At 47.9% G+C, this 26997-nt stretch overlaps 1 protein-coding gene across 22 annotated transcripts in view; it reads left to right on the top strand.

The window, feature by feature from the left end:
• Positions 1-26997, top strand: part of FHOD3 (formin homology 2 domain containing 3) — a 530360-nt gene that overhangs the window by 333907 nt on the left and 169456 nt on the right. For all 22 annotated transcript variants that reach the window (XM_069568681.1, XM_069568674.1, XM_069568673.1 and 19 more), the window contains exons 7-9: positions 6085-6196; positions 15246-15340; positions 24741-24884. In XM_069568681.1, coding sequence (XP_069424782.1) covers positions 6085-6196; positions 15246-15340; positions 24741-24884 — 351 coding nt within the window. The remainder of the gene's footprint in view (positions 1-6084; positions 6197-15245; positions 15341-24740; positions 24885-26997) is intronic.

Genomic DNA, 26997 nt, shown 5'->3' with positions numbered 1-26997 from the left:
CAGCGAAGCCCTCTAGTTTGCTTTTAAGAGCAGAACTATTGAGGAACTGCCTCTTACTCCTTTTCCATAACAACTGGTGGTTACAGTTTATCTAAACCCTAGATAGCCAGGTTCTGTACAGGCTGACTCCTCACCTTCCTTGTGGGTTGTTGACCTAGAAAATTAAACAACAGCAACAACAAAGCCAGCCAAGCCCTATGGACACCATCGTCCTACTCAGGCCCACCTCCCTGACGTGGAGGTGACAGCGGAGTCCCAGGTTGTCCGTGGCACCTCCCTGGTCTTTGGAAGTCTCGCAGCCTCTGCTTTGTGCTGTGTAGGAACAGAGAGGAGCAGCTGCCGTGGAGAGTAAGGCTCACACTGATGAGAAGCACGGTTCACCGCTGACTGCATGTTCCTATCCTTGTGCGAAAGGGTTTCTCAGATTTCTGTTATATACTGTGATTTAGCTGCATATTTAAAGCAACATAAAACATAATTTATTATGATGGACAGCGCTAAAATAGAGTGCCAGTTTTTCCTAGAATGTAATTATAGTTGATCCTTGAATTATGCAGAGGTTAGAGACCCAGATCCTCCTAGGAGTTGAAAAATGGTGTAGAAATTAAAGTCAGCTCTCCATATCTGTGGTTCTTCCATATCCTCAGTCCTGTGCCTGTGGTTCTGCACCCACGGATTCAGCTAGCCATGGATCATATAGTATCATAGTATTTACTTTTGAAAAAGAAAAAAACTTCCTATGAGTGGACCCGCACAATTCAAACCCATGTTATTCAAGGGTTGACTGTATATAAAAGTAGGTAATGTGTAGCCCAAAGGCTGAATGTAGACCCTCCCCTCCGTGTGCTTCCTCCAAACCCTAAAATAAGTGGGCTTATTTGTATAAGCAGGAACCTGAAGGCTGTCACACCACTCTTTGGGTGTAGCCCAGAAGGCCGGCTACATCAGCTCTGAGCCTGTCCGACTGCCTCTCCTCCCCAGTGTAAGGGCCTGGCTCTGGGACGTTGTTCTCTATCCTCAGTAGCCTGACTCTGAGGGCCCCTGACACAGGTAACGCTCTCAGCTGTGTTGTGTGGAGGTGTTCTGAGTCCTGTCTCCAAAGCAGGGTGACTGTCTTTTTAAAGGCTGGGGTACAGCTTCTTGACCTCCTGCCCCCCAGGGACCCTCAGTGGGTACTGAGCATCTGGAAGGCACTCAGGACGTTGAAAGGTAAGTCAGAGTATCTTGGAATTGGGAAGGACCTTAGCTGGCTCGGCCAGCTTGTCCCCATCCAGGTTCTGAATTCCTTCTGCAGTAGCCTTAGCAAGGGCCACCCAGACCCTCTGATGTGGGGAATCTATGCCCACAGCATCTGACTGGTCTCAGAACCACTGCTTCTGAGACTGACTCCGTGTTGCCCTGGTTACTGTTTGTGACCAGATGTTTTACCTTCCCAAGTGGTTCATGCTCCATGAGAATGAGAATCAGTTCTTACTGATTGCCCTCAGTGCTAGACAGAGAGGCAGTTTTGAGCCTGGAAGTCATTTGTGATGAAACCGCCCCTTAGAGCATGCAGGAGCCCCAGGCGGAGATGAAATGGTATTGAAGGGTCACTGCACGGCCCTTTGAGAAGCCTCCGGTGTCTGAGCCTTGCAGGGCTGTGTGCGCTGGCATCCGTGCATGTGTTCCCCACCCCTCACTCATGGTGCTTGCTCCCGCTGCCGCAGTGGGCCTGCCTCTCCTGGTCCATCACCGGCCTCTCGTTTACCTCTACTCAGCAGCTCAGGAAGCTCAGTGGCCACTCACTGCTAGAATGTGTCTTAGAATAAGTACAGCAGATTTTTAAGAGCTCTGAGATGATGAGCAGCATGTTTGGACTTGGAGGAATGGCTGTGTGGCCTCCACTGTGGCTGTTCCAAAGTTTTAGAGGGTTTTGATAGCATTCCAGATACTTGAGGGCATCAAATTAAGTGAATTCTGGAAAAATGAGCATTTGGTATAGAAATCTTTTGAAGTCAGGAATTCTTGTTACTTTCAAGTCTGTACAGCAATGCTAATGAGGTATTTCAGAAGAGGAACTGTGCTGGTTGTATTTTGATGATTAGTTGGGACATGCTAGCAATTAGTACTGTTCATTTCCATTAAATTAATGTGCTAATGCTCTCTTTTTTCTAAAGTAGTTTAACTATATAATATGTTTGTGATTAATTTTACATAGTAAGGCTTCCAAACACACATAAACATCAACTTTGAGTAGAAGCCAAATTCATAGAAGCCTAAAATCATGACTCAGAAGAGTTTAAGGGTTTTTTAAAAATAAAGTTACAACGGCAACAGATCTCTAAGCAGAGCCTTCATAGCAAAGGAGAAGACGATGTGAACAGGCATGTTGAGACTAATAGGGAAAGAAGACTTCCCGAGAAAACAGTGGTTTCTTACTTAGAGAACCTTGTAAGGGAGAGTGGGTCCTTGGGTACTCTGTCAGCCAAGGCTCCGTGACCACAGAGATGCCCAGGAGGGAGCCCAGCTGAGCTCAGCTGATGGGGCCGTGGGCTGGGCAGCAGCCAGGTTCTTTCCCACGAAGACACCGAGGAGGCTTAAACCACATAATAACAGTCCGCCCACTGAGGAGGGCGCCAAGCCTGGGCTTGCTGGGTTGTTTTATTTACTTGAAGACATTTTTTCTGCTCTACATGTACCAAGATAGCACAGTTCATTGTGCCATGCCTTCCTCTCCTACCCGCCCCCACCCCCCTCCCCCCCCCCCCCCCACCTTGTAGTTGTGGAGAAAAATGCTCTGGGATTTAGTCTATTCCCAGTTAGGGAGAACAGAGAATGTGGGACGTGGGTGACAAAAGGTGAATGTGCTCTAGAGAGTTCAGAGCCCTCGCCAGAACTCAGGTCCTGTTTTGATAAGGATGTCGTAGGGCAGACGGATGGAAGCCCAAGGCGCTGCCTGTCCTCTGCACTTGGGGGGGTGGGCCCAGCCTTGCTGAGGGCTGGGGTGGAGTAGGGGGTTGGAGCGGGCTGAGGAGACTGGCTCCACACACATTAGTGGTTGGATTTGCAGGCCAAGCCTTGGTGAAGAGGGCACTCCAGCCTGCCCATGTGCAGTACTGACCCAGCAGCCCCTTGGAGGCAGATGCGGTTTCTGGTGTGTCAGAAAAAACAGCATCTCCACCACTAGGTGGCCTCTGCTCTGGGACTTCCCTGGTGGCTCAGCTGGTAAAGAATCTACCTGGCATGCAGGAGACCCCGGTTCGATTCCTGGGCCGGGAAGATCCCTTGGGGAAGGGACCAGCTGCTCTAAACAGGTGTGACACGTGTATCAGGTGAGTGAACGTGTATGTAGCAGTTACGGATCATGATAAAGGACGTGAAGAAAACAGAACAGGGTGACATGAGTGACCAAGAGGCTCCTTCAGGTGAAGTTGTCAGAAAGGTTATTTCCCATGAGGGGAAATCTCTTAGACCTGGAAGATAAGGAAAGGCCAGTCCTGTGGTGACTGGTGAGGGAATAGCCAATGAGAAAACTTGAGTCAGGCACAAGCTTCAGTACGTGAAAAACACACGGTCACATGACTAAAGAGAGGTGGCTCGTGGGAGCGCCCTGGGCGGAAGGGGAGTGACAGGGGATGAGGATGGAGAGCTTGGTAGTGACATAAAGCTCGCAGGGCTGGACCCCACCCTGAATGCAGAGCCAGTGGAGCGTTGAGAGTGCCAGCGTCACTCCGGCTGACGTTTAGAGAAAGGGCTTCAAGGTGACAAGCCCAGAAGCACTGAGGAGGCTCTCACGGTGGTCTCAGGTGGACAGGGAGAGGGAGCTGCGGGCAGAGTCAGGGCAGGGATAGCTGTCGACAGCCCTGATGGATGGAGTCATTGTGAAACTGGGAGGGAGGAGGGCAGGGTGGCTCCCATTTGCAGTGAGTGAATGGTTGGGCCTTGTCCCGAGGTGTGGACTTGTGGAAGGGACACTCTGGAAGTGGTGGTGGGACAGGATGAGCACAAGTGCAAATCGTGAGTTCTCTTTGGGCTACATTGAACTTGAGGGCCCATAAGAGTGGCGAGGTCAGGTGCCAGGTCTGAAGAGCATTGAGTCATAAATGGGATTTACAGTTAAGGGCCTGGATGAACTCACCTGGACAGAGTGTGCAGCAAGGGAGCAGGGGTGGGGAGTGAACTCTGAGGCCTCCCCACACCTGGAGGTTGAGCTTCTTAGAAGGAGCCAGCTAGTGTAGCCCCCCAGGTAGGAGATGGTAGTCAGCCATGTCATGAGGAAATTGTTTCTGGGGGGAGCAGTTGATTGTCACGTGCTGCTGAGAGTTGAGCTAGAATGAGCCTAGAAGAGTAACCACTGGACACCATGGAAAGTGAAAGTGTTAGTCCCTCACTAAAGTGTCTGACTCTTTGTGACCCCATGAACTGTAGGCTGTCAGGCTCCACTGTCCATGGAATTCTCCAGGCAAGAATACTGGAGTGGGTTGCCATTTCCTTCTCCAGGGGATCTTCCTGACCCAGGGATCGAACCCAGGTCTCCTGCATTGTAGGCAAATTCTTTACCGTCTGAGCCACCAGGGAAGCCTGGACAGCATGGAGGCCATCAGCAACCTTGACGAGAGTAATTTAATCTGTGCCTTGGAGATAGAAGCTCTGTCAGATTGGGTTGAGGAGTCTGTGGGAAATGGAGAAGGGGGATCGGGGAGTATGGCAACTCTTCTGAGCGATTTTCTTATAAAGGGGAGCTGGAAACCATGGCTCTGGCTGGAGAGAGCTATGGAATCAAGGAAAAGCCAGCTGGTTTACTAGGCAAGATGACAGAGGACAAGGGGGTGACGGGGAGAGGTGGGGTCATGAATTTGGAGAAATGACTTGGGATGGGTGATGGTTTCACCCTGTCCCCCCGATGTGTGCAGGGCTCCACATCCCCGCCTAAAGTCCACACCTGGCCCTAATATATTGATGTGAGGAGGTGCCTGCAGGAGTCCCTGGGCCTTTCTCAGCGGCAGAGCTGGTGGAGTGCCTGGAGCCGGTTTTCCACAGCCATGGGGGTGGGAGAACAAATGTGGGCTGATTGGTTGCTCCTTGGGTGATTTGTTCATTCCATGTGCAAACACTATTGAGGCCACTCTGGCCCAGGTGTGGTTCCGGCCCCTCAGACCCCATGCACAGCAGCCTCTCTCCCCAGGAGAGCTCTTTCTGCCTGTGGGGTAGGGGCGGAGGCAGCGGGCACTGGCCAGCCACCTGCTGGGGCCCCCACCGAGGAGCAGCCCTGAGGCAGGTGTGCTGTTTCCTAGAAGGGGGATTTGAACCTGTTTCCAGGAGGAAGGTGTGTGTGATTTCTTTGAGAAGGAGGAAATGGGGTGCAGGAAAGGAGACATGAGTCAAGGTTGCAGCAGCAAAGCCTGTGGGGAGGGGTGGAGGGCTGAGCTGGAAGCCCTAGGCTACCACAGCCCACCCCCAAACCCACCCCACCCCACCCCCAAAACCCCACCCCCGGCAGCTAAGTGAGTTAGAGTTCAGTGGCAGCTGCATTTCTCCAGGTAAGCGACCTTCAGTCCACATGAAGAGGGGCCCTGAGCTGGGTGTGGCTCCTCACGAGTACAGTCCTCTGGGCCTAGGACTGTGGGGGTAAGGCCCCAGATGGCCTTCCCTGTGCAGTTTTAAGAACCTGGACTTGGTTCAAGCATCCTGTTGCAGCCTCAGACGAGTCATTTAGCCTGCCGTGCCTGCTTCTTCATCAGAAAAAAAATGAGACTTGATTGCAATACATCACAGTGATCTAGTCTGGTTAAAACGAAGTTACTGACCCAGCAACTGCCGCCTCCTGTGTTGACAGACAACCTGTATGAGCCCTGGGGCCAAAGGCCTTGGGTTCAAATTCTGGTTCCATTTCTAGCTGTGGTATCTTGAGTCAGGGACTCTGGGCCTCAGTTTGCTTATCTGTGCAACGGGGGTAATACTGACACCTGCCTTCTGAGGTGTCTGGTGAAGGAATCTGCATAACTGCTGAGAAGAGCAGCTGGGTGCCAGCTGCTGTCAGGACAAAGGCTGCAGATGTCCCCGGTGTGTGTGCAGCCACACGATGGTTGTGTCTTGTCTCCGCAGTTCCGCCTGGTGGTGAAGACAGCCCTGAAGCTGCTGCTGGTCTTTGTGGAATACTCGGAGTCCAATGCACCTCTCCTGATTCAGGCCATCTCTGCTGTGGACACAAAAAGGGGTGAGTGATCCCCGCTCGCTATGTCATCCAAGTAAGAGTCTCATGTAGGATTTCCACTTTTTATTTCCATGTTCAAGGCACAATTGAAACGGAACAGAATTCCCATTGTGTGGACTTCTGACATCAGTAAACAGATGTTTCAGGATGCATGTATAAAGATTAGGTGAAGAAGGGAACAGGGAAAGAAAAGCACCCCTAGCTGACCCAGGACAGGTCAGACTCCAGCTTATCGTTGCTCCATCTTCAGCCACCTCAACTGAACGCACAGAGCCAGCTTGTTCTCTTTTCCCATCCTTTGGAGTCACTTTGGCTCCTTCGTCTCTTCCCCTCCCTCCCGCCTGCTTTATTGGCTTTCACCCCACAATGTTCCTTAAACATCTTCCCTCCCTTGCATCCTCTTCACCATCTCTCACTGGGCATCCTTTACCTCCCTGAAATGCTACCCGCCTCTCTGCTATTGGAGGCTTCTTCTAAAGCACAAGTTTGGTCACGTCGTTTTCCGTCTGAAACCTGCCGGTGGCTCCCCAGTGCCTGGTTAGGGCCGACCCTTCACGTCCCATTCCTGTCCACCCGCCACCCCCACCTCCCACCCAGTCTGCACCAGGCCCGCCCTGCTTTGGATCAGATGAGCATATTCTCTCAAAGCCCTGCGTGCCCCTCATCTCTGCTGTGCCTATTCTCCCCGGAGTGTGTGTCCTGCTGGACAGTGGGGTGCCTGTCCCCTCTGGGTGTCCCAGCACCTGGCTGACCCACAGCAGGAAGGCCTACTGCCGGCCTGCACACCTGTTGACAAATGAGCTTTGGATTCGGTTTACAGCATGACATGCTGTGTCCCCTTTAATATTGTGAAGTCTGATTCTGAAATGGGTTTTTCTTTTGTTTTATTCTTTAAAACAGCTTCCGTGGGAGCTTAGATGGTAAAGAATCTGCCTACAATGCAGGAGACCAGGGTTCGATCCCTGGGTTGGAAAGATCTCCTGGAGAAGGGCATGGCAACCCACTCCAGTATTCTTGCCTGGAGAATCCCATGGACAGAGGAGCCTGGTGGGCTACAGTCTATAATGTTGCAAAGAGTTGGAGACGACTGAGTGACTAACAAATACTTAGGTTTTGTTCCTCAGTAGGACATTTTTATTAATATTGTCATCCCCACAAAGACTCTAACAAGAACAAAAACCTGTTAACATTAATTATTTTCTTTTTATAATAGAAATACTCTGTAGAAAATTTGGAAAAAAAAAAAAAAACCAGTGTAAAGAAGACCATAAAAATTTACCTGTAGTCTCACCAGATGGAATTGTTGTTAACATGTTGGTATATGGTTGTGTGTGTGTATGTATGTATGGACACACATGTTTATGTATAAGTCAGCTCAGGGACAACTGATGAAAACAAATGAGAGGCCTAAATAGCCTTCTTTGATTCAAACCACTTGTGTCTGACTCAGTGTTGATCAGAGACCCACATTCAGGACTGAATGCAAAGATGAAAGAAAGCAGCTTCCTAGTTGCTTTGAAAGTTTGAATATGAGTTAATGAAAGCCATCCAGGACCATGAACTGGGATTCTGCATTTTTCCCACAAACACACAGGCAGATGTCAGTCCCTAGCATGGTGGACTGCAGGTGGGAGGCAACTCTAGGCCTGTGTGTGCTTGTACCACAGAGACAGTCCTAGTGTGTGATCAGGGGCTATGAGTCTAGAAGGTTGATGCCAGGCTATCTGAAGCATGACCATGAAGACCCTCGTGGCCTAAAGCACATCAAGGGGATCCCTTGAGAATCCTAATGAAGGCTTCCAATGACTCAGAAGCCAGGGTGGGCTTTCCCAAGGCCAGTCCATGGCTTAGGGTCAAAGGTGGGTGTTTGGGAAAAGAGTGAAGCTGATCCTTTCATTCATCCTTGGAAGATTCATACTCTGTTCTCCAACTCTTTGAGTTACTTTAGGATAATTAGCAGGCTCTTCATTTTCCTATCCTAAATTTCAGGTAACCCTTGGGCCCTTGTCATGTGGGCCGTGTTAAAGGAGACAACCTTCTTATGACCTGGAGGTTCTCCCTTGACTTCACTGGTTTGGGAGCTCATAGCTTCCTTCCTCCGGAGAAGGCAATGGCACCCCCCAATGGGGTTGCTGGGAGTCGGACACGACTGAGTGACTTCATTTTCACTTTCGTGCATTGGAGAAGGAAATGGCAACCCACCCCAGTATTCTTGCCTGGAGAATCCCAGGGACGGGGGAGCCTGGTGGGCTGCCGTCTATGGGGTCACACAGAGTCAGACACGACTGAAGCAACTTAGCAGCAGCAGCAGCTTCCTTCCTCAGACTGCATATCTCATGTAGAGACCATTTGGGATAGAGGAGTGATCCTGAGTGCACCCAACCCGCAAGTCTCCACCTGTAGGCCCAGCTGTACACTCAGCTGTACTCTCTCCCCCAAGACAAAGCAATGGCTGCTCTTTCCCAATTTATAAAAATAAAGTCATAACAGGGAATGGATTGTTTTCTCAACCTCATGGTTTTCCCAGTGAAATTTCTTAAGCTTTTGGCAAGTGTTGTCATCTGGCTGCTACTGAGCACTAGCAGCTGAGGACAGACAGGATCAGCACTGATGGAAAAACTCGGTCCTAGCTTTTCATGTGTGGTTCATTCGCATATTTCTCTATGACATGTGTGGTCTTGGCCATGACATTATAACACATACATGTAACACCATCTTATATTACTGCCAGTAAAACTGTTCCTGAACTCTGTGCTGGAATTGCACACATACATACGTCATGCTGTTCTGCAGGGGGAAGTATAACTTGCAGGTGTGTTTCCACCTGGCAGGTTGAGAAACTGCCCTCCAGTCCCTCTCAGCTGGATGAGCGAGTAGGTAGACATGCCAGAGGTGACCAAGGGCCAGCTAAGTACATCCATTTCTACACAAGTTTATAAATCCGCCATAAATGTGACTCCTCAAGGTGGTTTTGGATTCATTCTTTTGGAGGTTAGGTTGGAGAATGGGCATGTTAATGTACAGACCTTTTTAGTAGAAAGGAATTCTTTTGGATGATGAAAAATGGTAGGTTTAAAGAATCAGCAAAGAAAATCAACAAGTGAGCCGCAAGTTCTCAGAAATTACTACCACATGAAGTTGTCCAAGAACAAATTCCTCTGATTGCTGTATAAACAACACATCCCACACATGGGTTAACGGGAAAGGTTCATCGGTGAGCATGGATGGACAAATTGCTGTTCTGCCAACAGTGGGCCAGTTAGGGAGCAGCAATAAAAGCTGAGGGATTTAGGTGTATCATAGGGACTAATAAATATGTATGAATTAATGAAAATTAAAAGGGCCCCATTTGATCGTGGTAGTTGGCACTTTGGCTCAGGTGCTAGAATGAAACCATGGATTTGAGTTAGTCTCTAAGGCATGGCTCAGTGTCATACCTGTCTGTGCAGACTGCTGGCACGTCTTCTCCTTTGCATGGGTCTTCAAGTCACTTTCCCTTCCTAGTGGATAGGGCCAGGCAGGAAGAGAGAATGGCAGTTAGCAGCCATGGAAACGCATGGGAAGGTGTTGCTTTGTCATTCTGCCATCATCAAAGACTTCTTCACTAGTGGTTAGCAGGAAACTGATCGAGAATCGCCTGGGCAGGGTGCCCCTCCCTCTGACTGTTTGGGTTTCCCTCCCAGACAGAGGGTGCGGGTAAGTGACCAGATGGGGTACCTTATTTTGAAATCTCAGTCATAAATCTTGAGTCCTGCTAATTTGGTTCAGCACTGCTTTTGAAGAGGTGCCGTTTTTCATTTGAATGTGAGGTGATGAGATATGACATAATTTTTAAACATGTGTCTCACACATGATTAACGGAGCTGGGGAGGTGGGTGGGGAATCCAGACATCCTTTCAAGCCATCTTGGCTCTGACTTGTGCTCAGGGGTGCATTGCTCTGTGAAGACCGCACAAAGCATGGTGGAGGTTAGAGTGCATGGAACTCAGGCTCTGTTTCCATGGTTATTTCGAGCAGAAGTATATTTGTTAAGTGTTCATCCCTTACAATGAAAGACATGGAACATGCCACTGGGACCTTGTGTTTGAGTGTTAGACCAACTCACATACAAGGCCTCATGCAAAATATTTTATTTTCTTTGGAGCTTAATACAGAGACTTGGAAGAGAGTAAGAGGACAAGAGTATTGAGCAGTTTATCCTGTGCTTATTCATTCTGGGTTGAGAGAGGGGTGATGTGGTTTGCTGGGAGGAGGGGGCCTGGCCAGGAAGCCTGAGGGGCTGGCCTGGGGGGAGGCAGCGTGGGTGTCCCCTGCCCACCACCTTCACTGTAGTGACAGCTACTGCTGTCCAAGTGCCTGCCACACAACAGACACGGTTCGAAGTATTTTTCATATAAAATTCATTTGTTTAACAAATATCTAAGTGCCAATCATATGCCTTCGAACATCAGAAAGAAACCAGGCTGTCATAGATCCTATACCCACTCCAGTGCTGGAGGTGGAGTGGGAGAGAGATGAACAATGATGATGAAGGAAGTGGCCATCCCCTGATGTTCTGCATCCGCACTCAGGAGAGGCGACAAAGCGCCACATCTCCGGGACACCTCGCAGTGAGCCGCTAGGGTGGATGTCATCTCACCAGTTTACGTGCCTCCCCTGAGCCTCTGTTCGTTCCACTACTCTGGGGCTCAATTTTGTTCTCTGTTATGTGAAGGGGGAAGGTCGTGTGGTTTACGATTCTAACACAGGGCCACCCCCTACCATACATATTCATTCAGTCATGTCCAACTCTGTGACCCCATGGACTGTAACCTCTATCCGTGGGATTCTCCAGGCAAGAATACTGGAGTGGGTGGTCACTGCCTTCTCCAGGGGATCTTCCAGAGTCAAGGCTTGAACCTGGGGCTCCTGCAGTGCAGGCAGATTCTTTACCATCTGAGTCCCCAGGGAAGCCCCAGGGAAAGTGTTAGTTGCTACTGACACATACACACACAAAACCCCATATGGAGCAGTGAAGGTGTGGATGGGGGCAGCAGTGAACTGGACCATTTAGTTCTGACACGCGGGCTCCTGGGACAGGTACAACTGCTGGTGCTTGATGCAGGCCAGCTGGAGCCCTGACAAGGTATTTGCGTTGAACTAGAAGGTGTCCTCACCTCCCCCTTCATGCTTCTAAAAATGTCTTATTTTCTGGTCCCCAAACAGTCAAAAGATAGTGAACATGTATCCCAGTAGTGTCTGATTACATGCAAATTTCCAGACTCGAAATCCTTAAATAATAAAAAGGGAATCAGATATTATAACTAAAGAACACTTTTTGTGTATGTCTTCTTTAAACTTTATTTATTTAGTTTGCCTGTGCTGGGTCTTCGTTGCTGTGTGGGCTTTGCTGTAGTGGCGGGGTGTGGGGCTCCTCTGTAGTTTTGGTGCCCGGGCTTCTCCTTGAGGAGGCTTTTCTTGTTGGGGGACACGGGCTCTAGGACGTGAGGGCTTCAGTAGTTGCGGCACACAGGCTTAGTAGCTGTGGCTCCTGGGTGTTGTTAGAGCACAGGCTCAGTAGCTGTGGTTCCTGGGTGTTGTTAGAGCACAGGCTCAGTAGCTGTGGTTCCTGGGTGTTATTAGAGCACAGGCTCAGTAGTTGTGGCTCCTGGGCGTTAGAGCACAGGCTCAGTAGCTGTGGTTCCTGGGTGTTGTTAGAGCACAGGCTCAGTAGTTGTGCTTCCTGGGTGTTGTAAGAGCACAGGCTCAGTAGTTGTGATTCCTGGGCGTTAGAGCACAGGCTCAGTAGTTGTGGTTCCTGGGTGTTGTTAGAGCACAGGCTCAGTAGTTGTGATTCCTGGGCATTAGAGCATAGGCTCAGTAGTTGTGCTTCCTGGGTGTTGTTAGAGCACAGGCTCAGTAGTTGTGGCTCCTGGGTGTTGTTAGAGCACAGGCTCAGTAGTTGTGATTCCTGGGCATTAGAGCACAGGCTCAGTAGTTGTGGCTCTGGGGTATTGTTAGAGCACAGGCTCAGTAGTTGCGGCACATAGGTTCAGTAGCTGTGGTTCCTGGGCGTTAGAGCACAGGCTCAGTAGCTGTGGTTCCTGGGAGTTGTTAGAGCACAGGCTCAGTAGTTGTGGTTCCTGGGCGTTAGAGCACAGGCTCAGTAGCTGTGGTTCCTGGGCGTTAGAGCACAGGCTCAGTAGTTGTGGCTCCTGGGCGTTAGAGCACAGGCTCAGTAGTTGTGGCTCCTGGGCGTTAAAGCACAGGCTCAGTAGTTGTGGTCCCTGGGTGTTGTTAGAGCACAGGCTCAGTAGCTGTGGTCCCTGGGCGTTAGAGCACAGGCTCAGTAGCTGTGGTTCCTGGGCGTTAGAGCACAGGCTCAGTAGCTGTGGTTCCTGGGCGTTAGAGCACAGGCTCAGTAGTTGTGCTTCCTGGGTGTTGTTAGAGCACAGGCTCAGTAGTTGTGGTCCCTGGGTGTTGTCAGAGCACAGGCTCAGTAGTTGTGGCTCCTGGGTGGTGTTAGAGCACAGGCTCAGTAGTTGTGGCTCCTGGGTGTTGTTAGAGCACGGGCTCAGTAGTTGTGGCTCCTGGGTGTTGTTAGAGCACAGGCTCAGTAGTTGCGGCACACAGGCTCAGTAGCTGTGGTTCCTGGGCGTTAGAGCAGAGGCTCAGTAGTTGTGCTTCCTGGGTGTTGTTAGAGCACAGGCTCAGTAGTTGTGCTTCCTGGGTGTTGTTAGAGCACAGGCTCAGTAGTTGTGGCTCCTGGGTGTTGTTAGAGCACAGGCTCAGTAGTTGTGGCACACAGGTTCAGTAGCTGTGGTTCCTGGGCGTTAGAGCACAGGCTCAGTAGTTGTGCTTCCTGGGTGTTGTTAGAGCACAGGCTCAGTAGTTGTGGTCCCTGGGTGTTGTTAGAGCACAGGCTCAGTAGTTGTGGCTCCTGGGTGTTGTTAGAGTACGGGCTCAGCAGTTTTGGTGCACAGGCTTAGTTGCTCCGTGACATGTAGGATCTTTCCAGACCAGGGATCAAGTCAAATCCATGTCTCCTGCATTGGCAGACAGATTCTTTACCACTGAGCCACCAGAGGAGCCCCGAATATGTTTTTTAATTAAATGAAGCCCCTGTTTGAATGCTTTCATTATAATGGATAAAGTGGTGCATAGATATGTGTGTCTGCATAAGAGAGAGAAAGAGAGAGGAAATAGACCATTCACCTGTCTCTCTCTGGGATGCTTGCCATTGCGTCCTTCCTCTCCTTCCACAGGCCCCGTTTGACATCTTTGGCTTCAAAGTAAGCAACCAAGAAGCATTTTGGGGCCTCTGAGTCCCACTGGGAATTCTTTGCATCAGTGCTGTCTCTCTTGTACAGGCTTTTCTTTACCCATGTAGAACTCATGTTTTCATGTTTTGTACTGAGGTTGGGTGTGAGTGTGAGTGACGGAAGTTGCCCTTTTATTAGCACAAGCAGAGGCATTTAGAAAGCTTGACCTACACCCGGACAATGAGACCTACTGACCACACTGATTATCTTGAGGACAGAAATGGTTACTTCGCTAGGCTGTGAAGAAGAGGTGTGGACTTCAAGACAGTTTGATGATAAATATCAGCAAGAAGATAAGACAGCAGTTAGCACACAAAGGATCATGCTTTTGTGTTTGGAGTAACAAAGGGTTATAGAAGCTTAGTCATAGATTCCTAGTTTGGACTAACTGGGCAACTAACCCAAAGGAAAAGGCATTTTGTTCCCTTGCTGGGATCGCCAACAGACCTGAAATTCTATCTGTGTCTTTCATGTTGTACAGTAGGTGCCTCATCCTTTTTAAATTCTCCTGTCTTATCTCCTTACTGTGTGCAGTGAACCCTGTGGCTCTTTAAAGACTACCCCAGTTTAAAGCCACCCTGTACCCTCTCAGAGGTCCCCATTCACTAGTCAGCAGACATTTTATTGAGCACCTACTATGTGCTGGGCATTCTGCCAAGGGCAGAGAGATAAGACAGATGCCATCACTTTCCTGGGGGAGCTTTTGTTCACAAGACCAGGAAATCAGCTCTGATATAACCCACCCAAGTATCAGCATTTGAAGCCCACTGGTTTTAGGTTATTTCAGAATTTACTTTTATCAACAAAAATAGACAATATCCCTTTGAGATCTTTATAGAGAAACCGGGAAAGAGCTGCATGTTCTATACCACCATGCCAAGGGCAAGGCAGCACTTCGCTGCAGATGTTTATCCCCAGTACAGGAAATCATGTCAGGGTGTGTGTCCCCTTTGTGGCCTTGGCCTAGTGATCCTGAACATGGAGGGTTTTCCTTCCCTCCCTGGAGCCGTGGGACAACCTCCATGAGTACCCCCACCAGTCTCACTGAGGAGTCACTTCTTACACCAAACCCTCCTCGACCATCTCACTTCAAAAGACCACCCTCGTTGAGTGACAGGCATGGCTAAGTGCTTTGCCTTCTAATTGCTTTTACCCTGTGCTGACATGTATTCTGCATTTGTGCCTGACTGTTCCATTTGACTGTAGACCTTCTGAGGGCCACCTTCTAGAGACTCAATTCCTTGTACCTGGTTGATGCCTAAAATAGTATTTGTGACTTGATAGAATAGAGATAATATACTTCTGTTCTGGAAATGTTTGCTAGACGGACATTTCACTGTTACTGTTTTGAGTCCTTTGCTTGAGTGACTGACTGTAAAGCTCTCCTGAATCCTCTTTCCTTGCAGGAGATAGACACACACAGAGTACTTTCAGAACGTTTCCATACTCAGAGAGTAAAATGTATGGTCTAAAAAAGCTGCATATAATTGGATTTTTTTTTAATTGCCTATTTAGTATAAAGGGAACTTTTCAAGCAAACTGATAGGCATCCGACATGAGGAATATACATTTTCAAGTAGACAAGGATGACATGGCATTTCATCATCTCATTGGAAGGATATACAGAGTCATGCTTTGAAATTTGGTGAAAGGCGCTCCTGTCATTGGGTAATGAGTCTGGATAAACTGTGATGTGAGTTGGATAAGGAGTCCCAAATTGCTGTTTCTCATGATTTTTGCTTTATTCATAGGAGTCACACCCTGGTCAAATATCATGGAAATCCTGGACGAAAAGGATGGGGTCGACACGGAATTGCTGGTTTACGCGATGACTTTAGTGAACAAGGTTGGTTGATGTTTGCTGTGGGTTGAATTGTGTCTCCCACAAAAGACGTTGAAGTCCTGACCCTGGAGCCAGTGAATGTGATCTTATTTGGAAATGAGATTTTTGCAGATGAGGTCCTTAGGGTGGGCCCTAATCCAGTAGGACTGGTGTCCTATAAGAAGAGGAAAGAAGAGGGGAGACACACAGGGGAGACAGCGTACACACTCGTCCATGAGGAAGGTGGCCTTTGAAGGCAGGGCTGCAGGTTGGAATGACGCATCCGCCAGCCGAGGACCACCAAGGATGCTGAGGATTGCCAGCAGCCAGTCCCGGATGAGGCAAGGAAGGGCCCTCCCCTAGGGCCTTCAGGGGTAGCACGGCCCAGCTGACACCTTTTTTAATCTTTCCGAAACCAGCGTTTTCATTTTTAAAGCCCTGCCGTGTTTCTAGTGGGTGCCAAAGGCCACCTGCCACACTCACACCGGGTTGTTGTGCAGCCAGCGAACAGTCTGGCCACCAGCAGACCAGGCCAGAGAGGTCCCCTGGGGTGGCTCTGTCCGGCTGCTGGTCCTGAAAGCTTGTTGCTCCAGTTCACCTGCAGTGACTTTGCCCTCCGACTCCCAGATCTTCGATGCTGAGCCCGCAGCAGCACCGAGGCGGGAGCAACCGGGACTGAAGCGCAGGGCTTTGATGATGTTCCCACCGTCTAGCCCGTGAAGGTGCTCACCTTCATCGAGGTCCCACAGTATGGCTTGGCCAGCCTTACCCCCAGAAGCACAGAGAGATCCATCTGGAGAGACAGTGTTCAGTGTTCAGGCAGCCTCTGTGGCCCATGTAATTGGTCTTCAGCTTACAGTTTCCCAAGTTTCGTACCTAATTTCAGTCATTGTAAGCCACTCAGTTTGTGGTCCTTTGTTATAGCAGCCCAAGGGAACTAGTACACGTGGAAACCTAAAATTTACCCTCTGAAGAAGCTCGCACCATGTACACCCCCATGCTGGTGGCTGGAACATGCTTCAGCATGCCTTTTCATTAGAGCAGACCCTTTACACACATGCATGGCGTGTGTGCATGTGTGCTGGTGTTCATACATGTGAAGGCCCAAATTGTCTGCCAAGTTTCTAGACTTTGGTTTTTCTAGTGAAACCAGAAAGAGGGTAGCAAGACTTTTATGGCACTTTTCCTATCGAGATGTCCCCTTAACATTTTTCCTTAAGAATATAGATGAACAAGTTTTACTCTAAGGAGATGATTCACGATTGGGCAGAAAAGCAAGCACTCTTATTCCACGGCTGATTGAATTCTGGCTGTGGGGGCCAGGGAAGGGCTCCTGAGGGTGGATCCCATCCTCTCCTATGGTGGTGCCCTGACCTTGTGCTCTCATTCTGCCCGTCGCGTCCTCCCTGGTGGCCAGCTCGTGGGGCAGCAGCTGTCTTCAGTGTCCATCCTGAGGGGTGCTCTGACAGTGGGTCCCACGCTGACCAGGGACAGCCCGCTCTCAGGACTGGGGTTCCCTCAGTGCCCTGGCCCTTCCTTATTAATAACTGAGGGAGGGTGAGATGGTTATCTTCACCCCGGACCCCAGACAGCACTTCAGCCACCCCAAGGCCCTGCCTTTGTACTCCCCGGGGTGCCAGGTATAAGCCTAAGGACCAACTGCAGTGATGGTTAGTTCTTCAGAAAGGACTGAGACTCTCTTGCTGAAATATACCTGGAGAAATATGAACTGAGAGAAGTATGAATTGGTAGAAAGCAACGTAGTTATGAGAAGTAATTCTACTAGGTATTAAGATGTTGTATAAACTTTAAGGATTAAAACAATGTGGTCCTGACTTTTTCCTTGGCAGATGGCTGAAGCAGAGGGGCTGGAAACAGACCTCAATGTGCATGCAGTTGAAATCCACAGGGATAGTCAGCACCATTTATGACCGAGAGAGGTTTTGCTGAGTGGAAATAAATGAAAACATGCTTTGACTGTGTAGCAAAATAAATTTCAGAAAGATTGAAAAGTTCAGTGTAACACACCAAACTGTAGAAAAATAAGAAGAAACAGAGGTGAGAATCAACTGGTCTCTGGCCAGTGAAGGTCCACCTAATAATATAACCAGTCAAAAATATTCCAAAGAAAAGGAGTTAAGTGTTTCACTGTATTAAACTATAAATAGTCATATTTACAAGATGAAAACTACCAATAAAAACTAAAGGCACATGGCAAACTTGGAATTCATTTCCAAAAATTGGGCAGAAAAGGGTACTATCCTAAGTATATTGGGTTGGCACAAAAGTTGGTTCGGATTTTTCCTTAAGCTGGTCTGGAAAACACAAACGAACTTTTTGGCCAACCCAGTAGTATGACCCCAGTCAACAAATGAATGACATTAACCCTATTAAGTTTAAAAGAAATGTGTAGTTAAACAGCAAGTCATTTTCTCTGGGTCATGTGGGCAGTGATTGTTTTTTAATTGAATGCCAGTAATTGATGAGGTCATGGGACATTTCCTACAGTCCTGGTGGGAAACCCGCTTTCTGGACAATAATCCTAAGAACTCAGTTTTTATTTGCAAATCTCTTTGTGAGCTGATTTAGCATGCAATTTGAAAGCGATTTTCTGTTGGTTTTTGAAGATGAAGGTCATCTATTTCCTGTCATTTTCAGTCGCTGACCTTGTATTGGAAAACACTGAATTCAGCAAAAAAAAAAAAAGGCAATTTCACTCTTGGGCAGTGTGTTCGCTTAGCGGTGGAGGCCTTGCTTGGCTCTGTAATGAATGACCCTGGCGGCAGCCATGTGACTTGGGCTTCTGCTGCCAATCGCTGGCCAGGGCCCAGTGCGTGTCGCTCTCCTTGGCATCATATGGCCTCCAACATCCAGGAATTCCTCACTTACTCTTTCTCTTCTGGCAGTTCCATCCCATATTTGTTAGTCCTGGCCCAAGGGAAAGTTCCAAGGACATGATTCCAGGTGCCATCCTTTCCTCAGAAAGATCAGCAGGCACCCATACTGGGTTTGTTTGTTTTTGCTGAGTTTTAGTCACATTGATCATTCTGGTGTGTAACGTCCTCTGAGACCCAAAACATCATCATGCGGTGACGTGCTAATGTGGGTCTGGAAAAAATGCAGACTCTGAAATCTTGGAAATTGTATTGCTTTTCTAACTTTTCTTTCAACAAAATGGCAGAGGGCCTAATAATATGGAATTCAAATGACAAAACAAGGGTACGAAATCCTAGCCTGCTCAGGGCTCTGAGACTGACGTCGACTCCCTTGGTTAAACAGACACATTAATGAGGGGTTTCCAGGATCCAGACTAATGCCCCCTGAGCTCTTCCCCTCCCCTCCATATCATCAGTAGATCTGAGCGATCATCAGCAACGAAGCATTTCTCACCCTGCAAGCTGAAGTTGTGTGAAGTCCTGTCCCAATCCAGCCGTACTCCTCTCAGTGGGCCTCCCCAACTTTGGGAGCTCAGATATTGATCACCTTGTAGAATCGGATGAGGCAGGTGGGGACATGATTAACAAGAGGTGGCACTGTGGCGCTGGCTTGGGGCATTCAGAAAAGGCGGCACCAGGGAGCTCTGGGGAGGGAAGTTATTCTAGTGGAGCCTGGGGGGTGAGTAACCTGATGGGATTCACACTGAGTGTTTGTTTTTGGATTCGACTGTATGGCTTTTAAAATTATCATACAGTAAAATTAACTCTTTTGGTATTTAGCTGTGGAAGTTCTAAAACATATGTTGTCATGGATGACCTTCACAATTAGCATATAGAACAGCTCCATGTCTCCCCCAAATCTCACACGCATGTTATCCTTCTATAGTGACATCCTGACCCCCTATTCATGTCTCTGACAACCACAGACTTATTCTCCATCACTGTAGTTCTATTATTTCAAACGTGGGAACCATGCGGGATGTAACTCTTGAGGCTGACCCGTCTCACTCAGCACACTGCCTTAGAGATTCATCTGTGTCACTAGGTGTATTAACAGTTTGCTCGTTTTCACTGCTGCGACGTGTTCCATTGTGTAAATACACCACCATTTGTTAGCTCTTCATCCACTGAAGAGATTTCGGTGTCCACAGCTTTTAACTTTCACAAATGCTCCTGCTGCAGTGAACACTCGTGTATAGGCTTTCGCTACCCTGGTTTTATCCCTCAAGAAGGATTTGATGGAATAAGTGAAAACCCAGGGAAAGGAAAATAGAATGCTTGCTAAGACAGAGATTTCTCCCTTGAGAGGGACTGTAAAGATTTGCTTGTCAAAAATCCTGGCAAGACAAGGTCTGAGAGAAACCAGGAAGGGGGTCCCTAGTGTCATCTGATATACTTTGCATGTAAGTTAAATAAGCAGGGTGACAATATACAGCCTTGACGTACTCCTTTTCCTATTTAGAACCAGTCTGTTGTTCCATGTCCAGTTCTAACTGTTGCTTCCTGACCTGCATATAGGTTTCTCAAGAGGCAGGTCAGGTGGTCTGGTATTCCCATCTCTTTCAGAAGTTTCCACAGTTTATTGTGATCCACACAGTCAAAGGCTTTGGCATAGTCAATAAAGCAGAAATACGTGTTTTTCTGGAACTCTCTTGCTTTTTCCATGATCCAGCAGATGTTGGCAATTTGATCTCTGGTTCCACTGCCTTTTCTAAAACCAGCTTGAACGTCTGGAAGTTCACGGTTCACATATTGCTGAAGCCTGGCTTGGAGAATTTTGAGCATTACTTTACTAGCATGTGAGATGAGTGCAATTGTGCAGTAGTTTGACCATTCTTTGGCATTGCCTTTCTTTGGGATTGGAATGAAAACTGACCTTTTCCAGTCCTGTGGCCACTGCTGTGTTTTCCACATTTGCTGGCATATTGAGGGCAGCACTTTCACAGCATCATCTTTCAGGATTTGAAACAGCTCAACTGGAATTCCATCACCTCCACTAGCTTTGTTCATAGTGATGCTTTCTAAGGCCCACTTGACTTCATATTCCAGGATGTCTGGCTCTAGGTGAGTGGTCACACCATCGTGATTATCTGAGTCATGAAGATCTTTTTTGTACAGTTCACCATGTATTCTTGCCACCTCTTCTTAATATCTTCTGCTTCTGTTAGGTCCATACCATTTCTGTCCTTTATCGAGCCCATCTTTGCATGAAATGTTCCCTTGGTATCTCTAATTTTCTTGAAGACATCTCTAGTCTTCCCCATTCTGTTGTTTTCCTCTATTTCTTTGCATTGATCACTGAGGAAGGCTTTCCTATCTCTTCTTGCTATTTTTTGGAACTCTGCATTCAAATGCTTATCTTATATGCAGAGTACATCATGAGAAACGCTGGGCTGGAAGAAGTACAAACTGGAATCAAGATTGCTGGGAGAAATATCAATAATCATATAATATCAATAATCATATGCAGATGACACCACCCTTATGGCAGAAAGTGAAGAGGAACTAAAAAGCCTGTTGATGAAAGGGGAGAGTGAAAAAGTAGGCTTAAAGCTCAACATTCAGAAAACTAAGATTGTGGCATCTGGTCCCATCACTTCATGGGAAATAGATTGGGAAACAGTGGAAACAGTGTCAGACTTTATTTTTCGGAGGCTCCAAAATCACTGCAGATGGTGATTGCAACCATGAAATTAAAAGACGCTTACTCCTTGGAAGGGAAGTTATGACCAACCTAGATAGCACATTAAAAAGCAGAGATATTACTTTGCCAACAAAGGTCCTTCTAGTCAAGGCTATGGTTTTTCCAGTAGTCGTGTATGGATGTGAGAGTTGGACTGTGAAGAAAGCTGAGTGCCGAAGAATTGATGCTTTTGAACTGTGGTATCGGAGAAGACTCTTGAGAGTCCTTTGGACTGCAAGGAGATCAGTCCTAGGTGTTCATTGGAAGGACTGATGCTGAAGCTGAAACTCCAGTACTTTGGCCACCTCATGCGAAGAGTTGACTCATTGGAAAAGACTCTGATGCTGGGAGGGATTGGGGGCAGGAGGAGAAGAGGACAACAGAGATGAGATGGCTGGATGGCATCACCGACTCGATGGACGTGAGTCTGAGTGAACTCTGGGAGTTGGTGATGGACAGGGAAGCCTGGCGTGCTGCGATTCATGGGGTCGCAAAGAGTCGGACACGACTGAGCGACTGAACTGAACTGAACTGAGAGTCATCTGAGAGTAGAGATGTCCAGAGACATCTGCTCACAGTTTTCTGGAGTGGCTGCCACCTTTGCCAGAAGTAGGCACATTGGCCATGAGTGTCAGGGTAGACATGGGAAGACAGGGCCCAGGAGGGGTGAGAGCGTGGCAGAGTTTGCTGAACATGTTAGAGAATCTGCTGAAAATAGGTGAGTGTGTGCTTTTGGGCTGCACAGCTCCCTCCCTGTGTGGACAGAGAGACAAGCTGTTTTTGACTGTGATGGGAGGCCAGCTCCCCTACGGCCACATGTAAGCGGGGGTGGCATCTGGATGTGGCTCAAGCCCACATTTTCACTGTGACCATGCAGATGACTTCTCAATACCCTCAGTTCTGTGCCTCTTACTGAGCAAGGACTCCCTGAGTCTGGTTCTATAGACCTAATGGTTTAATTAGGTTGCGCCATCATGGTTGGGCCTGCAAAGGCAGTGGGGATTAGTTCTAGAAATTTAACCCCCTGGACAGACAGAATCTCGATTGACTCTCTGCAGGGAAGAAAAGGGAAGAAGAAAGGAGGGGAACTGGATGCTGAGGAGACACCAGCGGCCTCTCTCTGTGCCCATCCTACCCTGCCCCCACCCTGCACTACTGTGTAGAAAGTTTTGGATCTAACATTGAATGTCAGCTCACCCGTGATGGGCAGGTCAGCAGTTAGTCAGGGCACCTCTGGTCATTAGCCCTGGCCTGGCCTTTATGTCACCATTTTCCTCTTCCTCATCTTTTATTTATTTACTATTTATGTGGCTTATTTGGAGCGTCCCTGGTGGCTCAAACAATAAAGAATCTGCCTGCTATGCAGAAGACCTGGGTCTGATCCCTGAGTCGGGAAGATTCCCCTGGAGAAGGGCATGGCAACCCACTCCAGTATTCTTACATGGAGAATTCCATTTACAGAGGAGCCTGGTGGGATTCAGTCCGTGGAGTCGCAAAGAGTTGGACACGACTGAGTAATGAACACTTGCTTGCTTGCTCATTATTTGGCAGTGCTGTGTCTTCCTTGCAGTGCGCAGGCTTCTCTTCTGTGGCACGTGGCTTATTTGCACTGCGGCATGTGGGATCTTCCTTCCCAACCAGGGATCAAACCTGCATCCCTGCATTGGAAGGTGGATTGGTAACCACTGGACCACCAGGGAGGTCCCTCCCTCTCTTCATCTTTTAACAAGTTCTAGAGTTTTCAGTCAGAGAAGGCAATGGCACCCTACTCCAGTACTCTTGCCTGGAAAATCCCATGGGCGGAAGAGTCTGGTAGGCTGCAGTCCATGGGGTTGCTAAGAGTTGGACACAACTGAGCAACTTCACTTTCACTTTTCCCTTTCATGCATTGGAGAAGGAAGTGGCAGCCCACTCCAGTGTTCTTGCCTGGAGAATCCCAGGGATGGGGGAGCCTGGTGGGCTGCCATCTATGAGGTCGCATAGAGTCGGACACGATTGAAGCGACTTAGCAGTAGCAGCAGCAGCAGAGTTTTCAGTAAAACAAAAGATGGACTTGTTCAGATGAGAAGGTTCTTTGGGTGGGTGTGTACTTTTTAGGTTAGGTCAGTGGACTGTTGTCTGCTAACCCAGCGGTGACCACCTTGCTTGGCACCTGCAGACACCCATGTATGCTTGCGCACTTGGTCACTTCAGTGTGAGCACCTGTTTATTTATCACAGCTGCTGACTAGTTCACAGCCTTCCGTTCGGTGTCCTTGCTGGGGCTCCTGATGGATTCAGCTGTTGCATTGCAGCTATTTTTCTGTAGTTTCTGGGCTCAGTGGCAGTGAGTTATATCCTCTTTGTTCAGCATAGAAGGGAAATAGCCATTATTCGGGTTAGGGGCAGAGATATTTCTTTCCAATATTAATAGCCCCCAAATAGAAGTGTTAAAAGAAGTTGGTACCATGAGATGATCCTTGAGAAAATATCAGTCTTTTTCCTTTCAAGGCAAGTCGACATGTTTAGAATAATTTTGAAATGCAATAATAGTGAAATAAACAGGGAGTGGAGCTCTGCATCTGAAATTCGAGGCCAGAGCAGTTTGTTTAGAAAGCACAAAGACTGGAAAAGCAGGTCTGAGCACAGGATTTTATTAGTTATTATTTAGTAACTTCCTGCTACCTCCCCACCCTCATCCCCCTCATTTATAAGATAAGGGGCTTTGAGTAAATCACCCCAAGTGTCCTTCCATCTCTAAGCAGAGGCCTGATCTGAATATCATCCTTCTTTTAGGAGGGATGGGGTAGGGAGGAAAGTGGGAAGGGGTTCAGGATGGAGGGGACACGTGTATACCTATGGCTGATTCATGTTGATGTATGGCAGGAACAATCACAATATTGTAAAGTAATTATCCTCCAATAAAAACAAATAAAATTTAAAAACAAAGAGAAGCAGAATCCAAAAAGAAGTTGGCTTTTTCTTTCTTGGGTTATCTTTTCGTCTCTTGATTGCCACTTTGAAATTTCTCATATTGCCATAAATATCTTAGACGAAGGGGAAGGCCTACAGAACCAAAAGAAAAGGGAATCATTAAATTGTTCTAACTCCAGCTGTTGGTAGATCAGTCTTAACAGGAGTTTCTGAGTATGTTAGTTTTCAATTGCCATGTAACAAATTATCACAGTTAGCAGCTTGGACTATCACAGACTTACCATCTTGCAGTTTCCATGGGGGCAGGGCCCAGGCACCGCCCCACTGGGCCCTCTGCTGAGTCTCAGAAGGCTGCAGTCAAGGTGTCAACCAGGGTGTCTCGTCTGGAGCTTGGATTTTCCTTCCAAGCCTTTGTGGTTGTTGGCAGAGCTCACTTCCTTGCAGCTGTGGGACTCGTGGCAGCTTGCAGCTTCTTCTGGGCCAGCAGGATAATGTCTCTGCTGCTCTCTATGCTCAGAAAAGGCCTAACCCCCTTTTAATGGTTCACCTGATTAGGTGAGGCCCACCTGGCTACTCTCCCCCTTTTCAGACTTAATTGATTTGGGACCTTAATGCCCTTTCACCTTTGCCCTATAATGTCATGTCACCTAATCATTAGAGTGTCCTGCCTACACTCAAGGTGGGGGATTGTACAGCACCTCTACCCCAGGGGGTGGGATCTTGGGGTTCAGTCTGCTTACCACACTAAAGAAGCTTTTTTCTCCAATGAACTTGTCATCTGTCTTGCTTTGCTCCATTGTTATACTCATGGCCCCTGGCTACCATGCAAAAGATGTCCCGAGAGCCTTATGACAGTCCCCTAAGACACTGTGTCCTGTTCTTTCTTCATCCAGACCTTGTCCGGTTTGCCAGACCAAGACACCTTCTACGACGTGGTGGACTGCCTGGAGGAGCTGGGCATTGCAGCCATGTCCCAGCGGCACTTGACCAAGAAAGGGACTGACCTGGACTTAGTGGAGCAGTTGAACATCTATGAGGTAAGAGGATATGCCTTTTAAGGGCCTTGTACAGCTCAGACACGTCAAAGGCTGAGATAAACATCCTCTAGATCAGTGGTTCTGCGTGCAGTGTGGCAGCATTAACAACACCTCGGAGCTGCCAAAATGCAAGCTCTCAGGCCCACCTGAGACCTGCTGAAGCAGAAGCTCAGAGGCTGGGCCCAGATCTGTGTTGTATGACCCTCCAGGTAATTCTGAGAACACTCCAGTGTGAGAATCCCTGATCTAGGGGAAATGTGGTAGCTTGCTTGCTTATTGATTGATTGCTATTTTATTTTAAAGAACATTCGTTCTTGGTGGGGAGAGAGACTGAAAGAGAGGCACAGAAAGCATGTTTCTTATCCTGCTGGTAGAACTTCTGGCAAGCTCTACATACTTCGTAGGGTCCAGTGCAGAATGAAAATGTGGGGGAAAAGTGCTATGAGAGATACTAAACTTTTCGCTTCCTTCTGCCTTGCCTCTTGCCTCATCATATATATATTTTTTAATTTTTTAAAATTATTTTATTTATTTTTGGCAGCTCTGAAAAGTGAAAAAGTGAAAGTTGTGTCCGACTCTTTGTGATCCCATGGACTATACAGTCCATGGAATTCTCCAGGCCAGAATACTGGAGTGGATAGCCTTTCCCTTCTCCAGGGGATCTTCCCAACCCAGGGATCAAACCCAGGTCTCCTGCATTGTAGGCAGATTCTTTACCAGCTCAGCCAGCAGCAAAGACCATGAACACTGGAGTGGGTAGCCCATCCCTTCTCTAGCGGGTCTCTGGTCTCTGTTAATGCATGCAGGCCCTTCCTCTCTAGTTGCAGCAAGCAGGGGCTACTCTCGTTGTGGTGCTCAGGCTTCTCATGGTGACAGAAAGCTTCTCTTGTTGTGGAACATGGGTGCTAGGGCATCTGGGCATCAGTAGTTGCGACTCACAGGCTCTAGAGCATGGGCGCAGCTGTTGTGGTGCACGGGCTTAGCTGCCCTGTGGCGTGTGGAATCTTTCTGGAGTAGGGATTGAACTCATATCCATTGGCAGGTGAATTCTCAACCACTAGACTACCAGAGAAGTCTCTGTGGTGGTGGTTTGTTTTTTTTTTTTTTTGCTACAAGTATGTACTCTTTGAAGAATATTTGGAAAATACCAAAAAATGTAAGATAAAGAAATCACCCATAGTTTTATTTACCAACTGTGGTTAACATAGTAGTCTGTTTTTCTAGCCTTTTTTGTGTATGTATAGACTATCAACTCAGCCTCCCTCATGGCTCAGTGGTAAAGAATCCACCTGTACTGCAGGAGATGTGGGTTCAATCCCTGGGTCAGGAAGATCCCTTGGGGAAGGAAATGGCAACCTGCTCCAGTATTCTTGCCTGGAGAATCCCATGGACAGAGGAGCCTGGCAGGCTGCAGTCCATGGGGCCACAGAAGAGTCAGACACAACTTCGTGGCTAAGCAAGAACAACCGTGGAGACAATAGTCTGTATACAATGTTGTGTACTGAATTTTTATTAGTAAATATGTTTGAATCATTTTGTCGTTGAATTATCTTCAAGAATTTAGTTTTATTAGAAACATAATATCCTGTCTGTATGCAAGTACCATAATACATATAATCAGTTTCTCTTTGTTCAGATTTGATGACTTCCAAGATTTTGAAATTATAAATGCTGTTATGAACAGCTTTGCTCATAAATCTGTGTGCACAGCTGGCATCCTAAGAGAGCTATTTCCCAGCTAAATGTCTCCACTGTAACCTTCGCTGGGTAGAAGTGGAGAGACTAACATATAACTCACTACTTCCTAAAAGTTACTCTCATAAGTGACAAGCTGAGGAACAGAGCAGAATTATCTTTGTACAATCTTAGGAGAAATCAGAGGAAACTGAGCCAGAGGGAGAGTCTGAGGTCAGAGCGCAAAGCTTCCCACAGCCGGCCAGCTTTCTGTGCTCCTGCTTAGGGCATCTTCTCCTCTGCCAAAGCCTCACTTAGTTACCCAGTTATCTGCTCACACTTTCATGTTTTGTTATCAGTGAGTGATGGAGGGGTATGGAAGACAGGATAAAAGTAGGAGTGCAGTAAGAATACTAAAGATGGAGAAGGAAGGGAATAG

This window comes from Ovis canadensis, chromosome 23 (assembly GCF_042477335.2).
Source record: "Ovis canadensis isolate MfBH-ARS-UI-01 breed Bighorn chromosome 23, ARS-UI_OviCan_v2, whole genome shotgun sequence".
NCBI lineage: Eukaryota > Metazoa > Chordata > Mammalia > Artiodactyla > Bovidae > Ovis > Ovis canadensis.
The sequence above is the reverse complement of the archived record's forward strand: the minus strand, read 5'-3'. Positions and strand labels throughout refer to the sequence as shown.